This window comes from Cydia fagiglandana, chromosome 1, assembly GCF_963556715.1.
Source record: "Cydia fagiglandana chromosome 1, ilCydFagi1.1, whole genome shotgun sequence".
Classification (NCBI taxonomy): Eukaryota; Metazoa; Arthropoda; class Insecta; order Lepidoptera; family Tortricidae; genus Cydia; species Cydia fagiglandana.
The window spans coordinates 28,599,155-28,613,484 of record NC_085932.1 but is presented as its reverse complement, the minus strand read 5'-3'; the positions used below and the strand labels follow the sequence as shown (position 1 = coordinate 28,613,484).

At 38.7% G+C, this 14,330-nt stretch overlaps 1 protein-coding gene across 1 annotated transcript; it reads left to right on the top strand.

The window, feature by feature from the left end:
- Window positions 1–1,187: 1,187 nt before the first annotated feature.
- On the top strand, window positions 1,188–12,976 carry LOC134668495 (UDP-glycosyltransferase UGT5-like). The gene is made up of 8 exons (XM_063525946.1): window positions 1,188–1,328; window positions 2,003–2,093; window positions 2,509–2,704; window positions 3,266–3,460; window positions 3,637–3,850; window positions 4,090–4,309; window positions 9,594–9,816; window positions 12,718–12,976. Exons 1-8 carry the CDS (start codon window positions 1,188–1,190, stop codon window positions 12,974–12,976), a joined length of 1,539 nt encoding a protein of 512 aa, XP_063382016.1.
- The last annotated feature ends 1,354 nt before the right edge of the window (window positions 12,977–14,330 follow it).

The window sequence follows — 14,330 nt, the reverse complement described above, 5'->3', positions numbered from 1 at the left end:
GGAAGGGCTTCGTTCTTTCCCCTCTACAGACTTGCTGTAAGTTAAGTACCTATGTATGTGCTGCTACAAAGGCAAGAGTTAGAAGTAGGGTTTCTGCTCGAGAATTCCCGAGGCGAGAAATCTCGAGAAATTTGTCATAAGTCGAGACGGGAAAAAAATATTCAATGCCTCGAGAAGTCGAGAAATAAATCTCTTGTGATAAGTAAAAAGAAAACGCGTATAACACATGATGTGTCTATAATGTATTTCTTTGGGTAGTTAAATAAATATGAACCATGTTTGTTTTGTTACGTTTTCAGGTAGGAACCAACTTAAAACATTTATTACCAACCAAAAAAAAATCTACCTTGATCAGTCCCCTACCTATCGTTTTAGCTTTTACCGATTTTCATGTTTTGAAATTTTTGAACTATCATGATTCATGACATTCATGTAGTGTCTTTTTATTTAAAACGCTTTAAAAAATGTTGTAACGAATTATAGGACCATGTAATAAGTGTAATAACAAATATTACAAAACTAAATTACTATTGATAAATCAAATCATCCCGATATATTCTTATTAGCAAAATATTACAATTTTAGCAGCTTTATTGTAACGTTGAGTAAGTACGAGTAATTAATATTACGTAGTAAAACTTCTGTAAGTTTTGTCACATCGAGTTAAATTTATTGACTTGAATATTGCTGCCTAATAAAATACCATACTTATTGTGGTTTGTTTACATTTTGTTGAATACCTAAAGAAATTCACTATACTATATAGTGTTATGCTATAGTGACTACATATAACATAACACATCGCCAGTGCGCACGCCTGCACCCATTATTTTTTTTGTTGTTGTATTTTTAATTATTAAGTGCAATTTATGGTGACTAAAAATGTACCATATGTTTGATTATTGATCTCACCTACGATTCCTACGAGTCTCATTTGTAAAAAAGCGAAAAAAAATGAAATAACATGATGTTTTATAGAGCTTTCAAAATTTCTCGAACTACTCGAGAAACTCGAGAAATCTTGGTCGAGAATTCCCGTGCCTCGAGAAATTAAAAAGGCCGAGAAACCAGAAACCCTAGTTAGAAGCGACGAAAGCATGTAGACGGTATTTACCTGATACTTAAACGGTTTTCTCTGCTTTGACGCTTATGTGTTTTGTGACTATAAGTATGTTCCAGAAGCTGGAATGAGGAGTATAATCCTGATTTCCCTGCTGGGCTGGTGCTGCTGCTACAGGATCCTGGTGGTGTTCCCGCTGCCGGGGGGCAGGAGTCACAGTATCCTTGGGGAGGGGGTCGTGCGCCATCTCCTGGCCGCCGGACACGATGTAAAACTGTTACATCATTGTGAAATTTAGCTTAAATTTAAACAACCTAACTCTGGCCCCACCACGCATACAGGCAGGGAAAAACCCGTAATCCAGTAATGCCGTAACAAGTAAAGGATTCGTATAGGAGGTGCAAGCACACACTGCTTGCCCTTAGAGTTGGTCAAGGGCGCCTAGGCTTTCAAAGATAGCATACTTACACCAGAGAATTTAGACGAGTAAGTAGGTAACGTCGTGATCGGGTGTGGTTTAGTGGTCAGGACGTTATTAGCCGCGTAAGCTGAAGACGCGGGTTCGTTTCCCGCTTCGGCCACCGGTGGACTGGCCACTTTTTCCTTAGTGTATGATATTTGATATCTATTTCAGTTTATAATTTATATGATTATGTTAGTAGTGTGACTACTTAAAAAACAAATCAAAAAGTATTTCACCTTCTGGGCACCTTGCCCGTTGACGGCGACCTGGGGCAAATTTTTTATCTTTAGTTTTGTAAGTTTTATTATGTTTGTTTATTCCTTTCTTTGTTTTTATCAATAAATAACAAAAATATTTCATAAAATGAATCGATTTGTTCCCTAGTTCGATCAGAAAACCTTGCTAGGCTTACTGAATAAGCAAGCTTGTAGGTTCCACTTCTTAAATTGTTAAATGACTCAGTCTGACTCCAATTTAAGGTGACATACATCACGGCGGTCCCTTCGAAATTATCTGCTCCCAGACTACGGCAGATCGACGTATCAGCTAACAGGAAGGTTTTTAACCCGGGTAAGTACATAATTACGTATCATCAATGAAATGAGAATTTTTAAGTTCCTGATTATTACATGTTTTGTTAAATTTATTCACACACACAATAGGTACAGACCCCGTATACCTATTAGCATGGGGGTATTTTGAAATTTGGCGCCCCGGGCATTGGCACGTTTCGCCACCCCAGAAACCAAGGAAGAAAACAGTATGCAATCCGCCAGGGGCGGCACGCCCCCGAGGGTTGGCGCCCCGGGCCATGGCCCGGATGGCCCTAGGGTAAATACGCCCCTGCCTATTAGGTCAAGCACGTGTCCTGTCAGGTCATTGAAGACGGTTGTACTTATACCTACCATCATCATCATGATCATGTACCTATAGTGCATGTACCCATTTGAACTTCTCATTAATATTTATTGAAATCAATTTCCAGAGGACTTGTGCGACATTGACAAGGTCCTGAGGCAAGGGGAAGAGGTCGATTTCAACCAGAACGCAGTCGCCCACCAGCATCTAATGGTGTCCAACTACACGGCCACGCATGAACACGTGCAGAAGCTGATGATGGACTCGAGGGAAGAGTTCGACTTGGTCATTCTTGATTGGATTATAAATGAATTCTTAGTCGGGTAATCGCTACTTATACCCATCCAAGTGTGTCTGTCTGGAAAAGTCCGAAAGTACTTCCTAAAAAAAAATTTTCGGTTGCATATAGGTTGCGTAGATACTTCAGTATTGTGTTAAGTAAGAGAATTAGCTATGATTTTATGTCAATTGATTAGTCTTGTGTTATAGGTTCAACTCATTGCATTGGCATTGAGAGTACACACACGGTGTTTTGTGGATAAAAGGCCTGTGACACGCCGTGTGCATAACGGACGCGTGTTGCGTGTACGGGTTATTCCCACTAGTTTACCACCAAGTTCTTACCAGTGGTAACTACTGGGAATTTTTTCCCACCTTTTACTTTTACCACGTACGCGTAATAGACGTCCGTATACTTATAAGAAACGGCTCACCGCCTGCGTGGCGTGTGCGGACACGGCTCCAATATTTTAGTGCATACGCGCGTGTAGCTAATTGTAAGTACATTCTACGCATACGCAGCCGGTGTGCTCTTACATCCTCGTACAACTTCGCAATTTAATGACTGAAAATCACCATTAACCGCGTCTTGTAACTTATTGCAGTTTGTCTACGGTGTTTAACTGCCCTTTCATCTGGGTGTCCTCACTGGAGCCCCACGGGATGGTGTTGTCCCTGATAGACGAGTGGACGGACCCGTCATACGTTCCCTCCGCCCACTTCAGGGCCACCCCGCCGTTCACGTTCGCACAGCGGGTCAGGCAGTTGTGGACCATCGCCAAGATTAAATATATCAGATGGTAAGTTTTATTATAATCCACAATTCACCCTCGATCTATATTTATAACAGATCCGTTATTAAATCTTCCGTGACTTACCTACATTCTCATTTAGCCAAAAATAAACTTAATATTATCGGTCAATTTACATAATTTTACTTTTAACAATAAGTACTCAACTAAAATGCTATTTACAGGCAGCTAATGTCTGAAGAACAAGTACTATATGAGCGGGCGTTCGGCCCCGCGGTCGCCATGCGAGGCCGGCAGCTGCCTCTATTGGAGGACGTGAAATACAACGCGTCTCTGATGCTAGGCAACTCGCATGTGTTGACCGGGCAGGCCACCAAGCTGCCGCGAAGCTACGTGCCCGTAGCTGGGTACCATATTCAAGAAAAACCTTTACCTGCAGTAAGCGCGACTTTATGGTGCATTAAATATAAACATACTTCAAGATGACAAACTAAAAATACTTCTGGGAATTATTTATTTGATGATAATTAAATTAATCCATGGTCACAGTGCGTCACACTACCGACTGATGATTTTCTCGTACATATCCCACATAACACACACAATGAAACAAAAGTAGGTACCTAATTGTTGCGCACAAATGGTACCCACATTGAATTTTATTCTTGACATTTCAGGATTTGCAAAGGATCATGGATGACGCCAAAAATGGGGTAATTTACTTCAGTATGGGGTCCATGTTGCAAGCCAAGCGCATGCCAGAGACCCTGAAGCAGGGTCTCCTGGCCATGTTGGGGAGTTTAAGACAAACTGTCATTTGGAAACTGGAAGAAACACTGGAAAATGTGCCAAAGAATGTCCACATTATCAGTTTTGCACCGCAGCAGAGTATTTTAGGTAAGGGCTTGAAAAGTTGAGCCTCATTTGATATAGAAAATATGCCGAGCTAAACAGAGGAATGAGCAATATCGCTTGCTAGTCTAGCGCATTTTAAAACCATATCCCGTCCCTTAAGTTACGATGACCCAATAGGTATGTGTACTCGACATTAGGTAGAAACATAACAAACAAGGTATAAAAATAGGATAAGATTTTGTGGCGCAATTTAGAATCCCCACAGTTTGATCGCAATAGAATACGTCACGATAGAATATTATAAAAAAGTTAACGTTACCAACGTTACTACAGATATTCTGTGCGTGACTGCTTTTCACGATTAACTTACAATTAAAATACTGCTGATAATATTAACGTAAGATAATACGACGACGACGCCCATACAACCATTTCCAGTCGCCGTTACGACGCGGTGTAGACACATCTTGTGTCGACACCGTCTGTTTCGGTCACAATTCCAGTCGCAGAGTCGTCGCCGTGTCGACACAGTTACCAGAAATGGGGAAGGGTCGACACATGACACAAAGTGACATAAAGTGTGGTCGCCGTGTGCACACATTGTTTCGGGTTTGCGACTACTTTATGCCAAAATCATTCGTTCATTCGTTCATTTTGTTCCTGTCAAATGGAAACTGTCAGATGGAAAAATACTTAAATAAAAACAAATGACATTAATACGCCATCCCTAAAACGGATTACAAGACGTAATTATATATTGTTTGCATTTATATTACAATAGGACTTAAATTATTATGGGGAATTAAACTGCTCGAGTGATTTGATAAACTAAGTGTAATATAATCAACGCGCCACCACATTGTTTTAGTTTAGCCGGAAATGAAATTGTTTACTTCTCAGTGCCTGTGTTCATAAATATATTATTTGATGCATTTTTAGTACTTCGATGCGTATACTATACTTAAATAACAGAAATAACGCTTCACATACTACGAAACTTGTTAATTATGATGTATAAATATGGTTCAAGGCTGAGAAATATTGCAGTCACAAAGTAGTCGCAAATGTTTCGACTTTGTGTCGACTCTGTGTAGACACATGACACGCGCTGTCAAAAGTAATAACAAAGTTACTGGATTTGCAAAATGGCTCCTTGTGTTCATTTGTTTTCAGATATTCTCAAAGTGTAAAAATGCCGTGGTCACATTTTAATCGCGATTAGTTTAGTCGACCTAACATAGATTGAAATTGAATTAATCTGAATATTAATCGAATAAATTATCGATTAAATCTCGATTGAAAGTTGACAGGGGGACATTTTTGTACGTAAATGGAATAGGATGTGCATGTAAATATTTCCCACCTTTTCGGGGCGGGGACAAATTTTGGATGTATTCCCATTTATTCCCACAGGGAACAGATGGAATAGTATTTGCATGTAAATATTTCCCATTTTTTCCCACCTTATCGGGGTGGGGACAAATGGGAACACAATTTTCGGATGTAATCCCATTTATCCTCGCAGGGAACAGATGGAATAGGATTTGCATGTAAATATTTCCCATTTTTTTCCACCTTATCGGGGTGGGGACCAAGAATGGGAACACACAATTTTCGGATGTAATCCCTTTATCCCCGCAGGGAACAGATGGAATAGGATTTGCATGTAAATATTTCCCATTTTTTTCCCCCTTATCGGGGTGGGGACCAAGAATGGGATCACACAATTTTTATATGTAATCCCGTTTATCTCCGCAGGGAACAGATGGAATAGGATTTGCATGTAAATGTTTCCCCTTTTTTCCACCTTATCGGGGTGGGGACAAATGGGAACACACAATTTTCGGATGTATTCCCATTTATCTCCGTAGGGAACAGATGGAATAGGATTTTCATGTAAATATTTCCTATTTTTTCCCACCTTATCGGAATGGGGACAAATGGGAACACACAATTTTCAGATGTACTCCCTGGCGTGACAATGTGACGTAACCTGACAGGTGCGACATTTCGACAAGTCTCATTGTTGCTGACGTCACAGGCATCCATGGGCTACGGTTATCGCTTACCATCGGGCGGGCCGTATTCCTGTTTGTCACCATCATTGTATTATTTTTAAAAACTTTATTATATCGGCAAAAACAGGTATTTCTTTTGCGATGTTTATGATGATAATGAAGAAATTTTCACAAGATTCCAAAGAACTTTCGGTAATTCTTGAGTTCTGTGTCGGAATTTCGTGACAATTGTCGTATTTCTTGTGACAAATGTCATTAGCTTCGCAAAATAAGTACTTATTAACTGGCGTTTGGAGGATGGCGGTGGAGTTTTTTTTAAATTAACATGATGGTGGCAAACAACCACACCGCCCGTCTGATGGTAAGCGATTACCGTAGCCCATGGAGGCCTGTGACGTCAATTACAGTGATGTAGACAATTGTTGGACCTGTCACGTCCTAAAACCTATAAAACGATATTCATGACGACTTTTATGACAAAATACGTAGCCGCCATCTTAGATTATAAAATGGTCATCATTTTCGAATTCTGCACTCCCTAAAACCTATAAATCGACATCCGTGACGACGCAAGTTATCTTTATTTTCAGATCTAACCAATTGCTACAGAATACAAAGGACAAAAAAAGAAGCAAGGAGGTAATGAAACAAGCAAAAATACTGATGATTCCTCGACGCAATTGGATGATTCTTAAATTGTGTCCAGATTTTCTTGTCATAAAAGTTTCTATTTTTCACATATAACTCACACAAGCTCCGTGACATTTCGACTTTGTAATTTTTTTAATGGTTTTGTTTATATATGCGTATCTCACTAGAATAATATAATCAAGGTATGTTTATGTTTGATGAATGAAATAGTAACTCTAAAAATTATATTTGTGTCTTATATTCCTGCCGAAGACTTTTATTTTTCCTTTTCCTTCTACACAAGTTAGGCCAAGTAATAAGAATTTAGGGCTCTCAATTTTATCTTGACTTCTGCATCAGTAAAGCTACGAGGCCATGTTTGGTATTGTTTTCGTATAAATTCACAGTACCAAATTTAGTTATGGTATCACATTGACACCATTCCGAAGTAAAAACATATAAACTTATTAAAATACTTTCTTTTAAACTCCTCTTCACGCTTAAACTGCTGAACAGTTTTAATTTAAAGGTACACATATATTTTGAGTCCCGAGACAGGACATAAGTAATAAGTTACCTCAAAAATCATCCTTTAAAGGTGTGAAATGTGGTGCAGGGGGGAATTCAGAATTGAATTCTTGAAGTTAATACTTACTGTTTAAGTTTAGGTTTGAAGTCATGTTTTTTATCATTTTCAACTAAATCAAAGATGTAGAATTGTAGACCATCCCAAATTTCATATAAATCGGTTCAGCGGTTATTGATTTTCCGTACAAATTTTCACGCCACTTTTCACACCTTCAAAAGATGATTTTGGTTATAAGATCTATCCTATGTCCTGTTCCGGGACGCAAACTATTTCTATACCAAATTTCAACGAAATCGGTTCAGCGGTTAAGCGTCAAGAGGAGTTTAAAAAATACCGGCCAAGTGCGAGCCGGACTCGCGTATTAAGGGTTCCGTAAATTAAGTCCGCCTCGCGCTTGGCTGCACATGTCTAATAGGTTTTCCTGTCATCTTAATAATCGTGATAGGTAAAGGACTATTTTGTGTATTTTTTTCAAAATTTAAGACCTAGTAGTTTCGGAGATAAAGGGGGGGGGGGGGCAATAGTAATTTTTTGGGTATAAAATCAATTTGTTTACGTTACATGTCCGTCTTTGGGTCCCTAATTTACATATATGTACCAAATTTCAACTTAATTGGTCCAGTAGTTTCCGAGAAAATAGGCTGTGACAGACGGACAGACATACAGACGCACGAGTGACCCTATAAGGGTTCCATTTTTTCCTTTTGAGGTACGGAACCCTAAAAAAATTGTTTTTAAATTTTGTGGAACACGGCCTAGCACCTTCACTGATGTAGAAATCAAGATAAAATTGAGAGCCCTAAATAAACTTTCAAGAGCGGATATCTCAAAAACTATTCAATATATGGAAAAAATTGACGAAATAAACTTGTAACAAATTAAATTAACTTTCATTTTGTGTAAGTGGCCATGTCGCTACGATGCATAGTTTCCGAGATATAATCGAAAAACCGGAAAATGGGACCTTCAAAGCCCCCTCTCTCCCCCCCGCTCAAAGGCTACGGCCGAGGACTTTTGATATGTTCACCTCCTAACTTGTCCAAACCAAGTTAAGGAGTCAAAAATTGTGTTCCGAGCATTTCCCTCTACAACTTTATTGAGCATTCGTTGCCTGACCTAGTAGCGTATTGCATTTCTTTAAAAACTTTTCTGTAAAAGGTTGACGGGTGTTGGATGTTTATATGGTTTTGGTCGATTTTTATCATTCGCATCGCCCATGATGACTTACTAGAATTACTTACGAGCACACGAGACACTAATAGTAGTTTGACAAACCTTGGTTTTCAAGAGGTAGTTTATATTGACATTTGCTGTCACAAATTTGCTGTCAGATTTAGTCGCAAACCACACGCAAAGTGCACACAAATGTGTCGACACCTTGTTACGGAAAAGTGTAGACACGGCGACGACACTTTGTTTCGAAACAATTCTAGACACATTGTGTGGACTCTGTTACGACACATCTGACATTTAGTTACCACTTTGATGATTCTGCGACTGGAATGGTTATATGGGCGTAGACGGTCGACGTTTCAGGCCGCGTAGCCAAGATGCCGATCGCTTACGCTCCGTAGCGATCGAAACGCAACTTCCACTGTCGCACTAATATGGATGAGTGATAGAGAGACATTATACTTTTCGTTGTCGAAGCGATAGCGATTGTAACCTTGGCTAGGCCGGCAGTTTAGGTACTTTGTCTTCACGATTCTATATAATTAGCTATAAGAATATATCCTTTATAGGGTGCCATGTGATTCTAATATGATTTTATTATAACAACTAGGTATGTATATGTACCATGGTTTGCAATAAACAATTTCTGATTTCTAACTAATGGGGCTCATTGGCCTCTATAAATATGACCGTATTTAGTAGTCTTTGAACACCGCTTCATTACCTGCCTATTTGCTCCGTGCATGACCGAGGCGCAGCCTTAGTGGGTGTGGGAAATATTGCTAAATTTGACAGTCTGGAGCTGCAAACAGATGAAAATATCGTCTACGAAAGTATAGGTTCATATTTTCACCAAGTCTTGCGTTGGCGTTGCATGTATTTCATCCCCCAACTCACCCCAATATTTCTCTCGCAGCTCACCCTAACTGCCTCCTATTCATCACCCACGGCGGACTGCTCTCCACCAACGAAGCCCTCCACTTCGCCGTCCCAATCCTCGGTGTGCCCGTGTTCGGAGACCAGTTCCAAAACGTGAACCGAGCCGTCCAGAAGGGGTTCGCGGGACAGGTTCGGCTGAGCCACGACGAGCTTCCACGAGATTTGAAATTAGCGATCGAAGAGATGGTTGGAAATCCCAAGTAGGTGCAGTAGGTAGTACAAGATTCTTTAACCTTTTGGACGCCAATGACTGATGTATCCGCACCGCAGGTACAACGCCAAAGACGAATTAATCGGTCACAGACCACAGACCAACATAGACATACGTGCATATACATAAAGTTCAATTTCAGTTTTGACACTTCGGTGACCTGGCATCCGAGTGACAGCTTAATGTGTTTGACACGACGTCGAAAAGGTTAACTATGATTCATCAACTAGAGCTGGAAGTGATGGCTCTCGGAGTAATTAACAATGGAGCCGCCATTAACAGGCGTTCCCCTCTGTCGAAAATAGGCGGCCAATGGTCAACCACATGTCAACCATATGTATGGACTGACGTTTATCTGACATGACCAGAGAGCGCAACTTTGGTGCCGATGACAGACGTATGACGTGAAGCTAAATACAGAGTGTTGTTATCTAGATTATAGATACTTAAACAAATGACAACTTATTAGCCTCTTTAGTTTACTGATATTGAAACTTGAGTTGAGAGTTTTTATACGTACTGGCCACTTATAAAAACATAACTGTCTTTGTCATGTTAAAAATAAGATTGTTGGAAATGACAACCAATTACTGTTTACTTATTTTTTTATTAGTAAAATATAACCGAAATATTATTGTTTGAAGTCGCTATGGAGTCTTTGCAGCCGTATTTGCAGAAATTTTCTTTTCTGATTGTAAAATATAAAAAATGTGACCAAAATTTAACAGCAAAAGCAAGCAATATAGAGAAACATTTGAAAACAACAAAGCATATTGAATGAGAAGGAGATCGTTTCGTATCGTTTTTTAATGTTTACATTATTTTTTGTGTAAATTACCAAGCATTATTATAAATAAACAATAATATAGGTATAGCCTGACAACAGTTTATTTAACCCTGATATGGTGTCGCTGCAAACTGGTTACGTATGGCAATAATGTGCGTACGTCATGTATAGTCGGGGTAGTGGGCATTGGCTTCATGTTGATCCTCTTATAATGTCAAAACATTTCTTACAGAGAATTCGGTTCTTTCAATTTACCTATTCGTCAAAATCTGATTCTAAATATTCAATATTTATATATTCTTAGTTTTCTGACTCTGACGAAGTCTGATTTTCATCAGATGTTGTGTCGCTTTCAGGACCACTAACCTCGATAATAAAACGTTCAGTCTCCAATTCGATTATAGGACCTTTATTCCTATAATCGTCTTTTTTTTTTAACATGGTCACAGCAATTGCTCCAAATTTCTTGAGTTACTTCCTATACGATAATAATATATTAAAAATTTAAATCATTAATGATATAGACTGAATACAAAATAATTTACATAACTTAACTAAATTCTAAGCAATAAAATAAGTTTCATGAATTTTATGCCTTATGGCCTTATGGCACATTTATCGAAGTCTATTTGAATTCTCTTTTTGTGTGGGGCTTTGTTTTGTATAGGGGGCAAAATCAAGACCGTCTCATTATTTTTAGAAATATTTTTTATCGTCGATCTACATAAACCTTCAATGAAATATTAAAGTTTAAACCAAACAACTAACTAACCAGTTCAATACAACCGCACTATAAAATGTCAATACCGGTCATGTCAACAACCAACTTCAAAACATTGTTTATCGGAATGCTATGTAATCCTTCGTCCTTTTTAAGCTGTAAGTATTTGATTGCATTCACTACAATTTTCTTCGCATCCTTGGAAACTTTTTTTGGCATTTTTGTGATAAAACTGTTTATATTTGAATATATTCGTAGATATTTTCTATTTGTTTACATCGGTGACATTCGATGACAGCCAACGTTCGTTGTCAAAGAGTACTTGTTGCCAGTAAAAGAAATTAGTACCATTGAAAATCCGCAAAATGGCGAGGGTCAAATAAACTGTTGTCAGGCTTTATATATTATCATTATTAAGAATCATTGAGGTGTTACAACGTTGTTTTAAAAAAACATCCTATATGCGACTTAACGTCATATAATGACGTCATCGGCACCAAAGTTGCGCTCTCTGGACATGACGTACCTATACATTTGATGTGCCCCTCCCCCGCAAAAAACGGCAGACTATTTTGTACCGAAAATTTTAGACATGGCGTCTCCGTTGGTTATATCCTCTAAGTGATGGCTGCTTATAACCCAGGGGTGCCATATGTGTATGTGGCGATTGAAGAAATCCTAAGTAGATGCAAGGGTATCCCATTGTTATAGGTGCGGTTGATTTAAAATTCCACTGAAATAAGAAAAGTATGTTTTGGAATGGAAGTAAGTTTTTAATGATCGTAGAACTTCTTCGAAAAACAAGTAAACAGCATTGAAAACAGATACCCAGTAAAAAAAATATTGTTTTTTTTTATTTATGAATCTTGAAGTTAATATAGGGATTTATATATCATGATGTACAGTCACCTGCAATAATATGTAACACAACGAAGGCCGCAAAAATATCTGACACGATCTTATTGATAGAGCCATAAGAGCGTGTCACATATTTTTGCGGCCTTCGAAGAGTAATAACATGTTATTGCAGGTGACTGTACCAACTTGCAAAAAAGTTGAAACATTAGGTAGGTACCGTTATTATGTTTATAGCATTTGTTTAAACATTTTGCAATGGTGGTGTGGGTGTGACATCTGGTCTTGGTCACTTCTGGATGAGATTGGCTCGGGACCGGGATAAGTGGCGTACTCGAAGAGAGGTCTATGCTCAGTAGTAGGCGATAAAAGGCTAATATAATGATTTTTGACCACTACACTTCTATTATCGGTCGCAAAAAAGCATACCTAATACCTATAGGTACACCGCTTGATAATTTGGTTTATTTGAAAGTGACGTCTTTGTGAATCACTCCATTTTTTTTCTCAAAATAAAATCATTTCAGGTACCGAGAGAAAGTGAAAGAGTTGTCGTCCATCTACCACGACCGGCGCGCTCCCGGCGCGGAGCTGGTGCACTGGGCGGAGCACGTGGTGCGCACGCGCGGCGCGCCGCATCTGCGCTCTCCTGCGCTCCTGGTGCCCTGGTATCAGAAGATGTACCTCGATCTGGTGGCCCTGGTGTTTGTACTTGTTTTCTTGAGTGTTTTTGTTATAAGAAGGTTAGTGTCGAAGAAGATTGATGTGAACAAAAAGAATAAATGAGTATTTTTTTGGTTTTATTAAATCGGTCACTTGTATTGATATAATCTGTTCCAATGTGAACCCCTTAGATGTAACAGACTGACTATTATTATTTATTTGTCATAATTATGAGTCATATTCAAATCCATTTCAGCATTCTCTTTTTATAAACATATGTAACCTGTAATATAATCCAACTGCCAGTAGGCTTTAGATATTATAGACGGAGAACATATTTAGTTAGGCGGGAGCGAGAGAAAAAATTTAGACATTGGTAGTAATGCCGTCGTAATGCCTCACCCCACATAACATTCCTTTTCAATTCAATTCGTAAAAAAATAAAACTTCAAAAATGATTTTTAACGTTTTATTCAACAGGCGAAACAGGTAACAATTTTGTGCATTAAAATATCAGGTAAATAACTTATAATAAATAAATTAGCTAGTTATTCATTCGTTTATTATAGCCAGGGTAAACCTTCCTTGTAGTGGTTGGAACCTAAAATGACGCCGATGGTCAGTTTTTACTTGATTTTCATCACTAATGCCAAAGATAAGATTGTTTGAGTAAGGGCCACTTGCACCAGCCCACTAACCCGGGGTTAAACAGTTAAACCGTTAACCCAGTGTCAAATTGTACTGGTAACCATGGTAACTCCCGATTTAACCGGTTAACCCCGGGTTATGCGTAAAACCTAAGACAATTTCGTGCTTCAAATTTGACAGGTAAACGAGATAGCGCTGTACAGCTTCCAAAGAATTATATGACAAAGAACAACTCTCAATCTTCAAAAGTGTGACCAAAAATGAAATGCAAGTGTGTGCGTAAATTGTCTATGTGAGATCAAAAATAGTGATGTCATGTTACAACATATTACTAATCTGTCGATGATTGATTGCTTTATCGACTACTTTTTCAAATGTGTTATTTTAAACATTAAAATTCTAGGACATTATGACGTATAAATAACAATTGCACTGCGTTTGCCATCAAAATCGTTACAGCCTTATCTTAATGTAACTCTTACTGTGTTGCAAAGTGAAGTTATCATGACACGCTAAACATGAACACCTTCAAAAAGGTATAACAATCATTATTATTTGAAATCGGTTATAAAAACTAACATCTTAATGATGTCTTGTGAAGAAATAATTACATAGCTATTAATATACCGACAAGTTATCGATACTGTCATATGAACATTGACATAGATATCTAGGGACTGGCCTTACCGACAATAATAATGAGGCATGACAGGGGCCAGTACAGCGGTGTGACACCGGTACAACGCGATTGGTTGATGAGTTCGCATCACGCGCGCGATTGGTTGTCGAGTTCGCGTCACGCGCGCTATTGGTCGCAACTAATTGCGTT

What these genes read in the sequence shown, in the direction of transcription:
- LOC134668495 (XM_063525946.1), top strand. Translation starts at nt 1,188, where the DNA reads ATGAGGAGTATAATCCTGATTTCCCTGCTGGGCTGGTGCTGCTGCTAC. An exon ending in ATAAATGAATTCTTAGTCGG is followed by an intron (nt 2,705 to 3,265) that starts GTAATCGCTACT and finishes AACTTATTGCAG; the next exon opens with TTTGTCTACGGTGTTTAACT. An exon ending in GAGATGGTTGGAAATCCCAA is followed by an intron (nt 9,817 to 12,717) that starts GTAGGTGCAGTA and finishes AAATCATTTCAG; the next exon opens with GTACCGAGAGAAAGTGAAAG.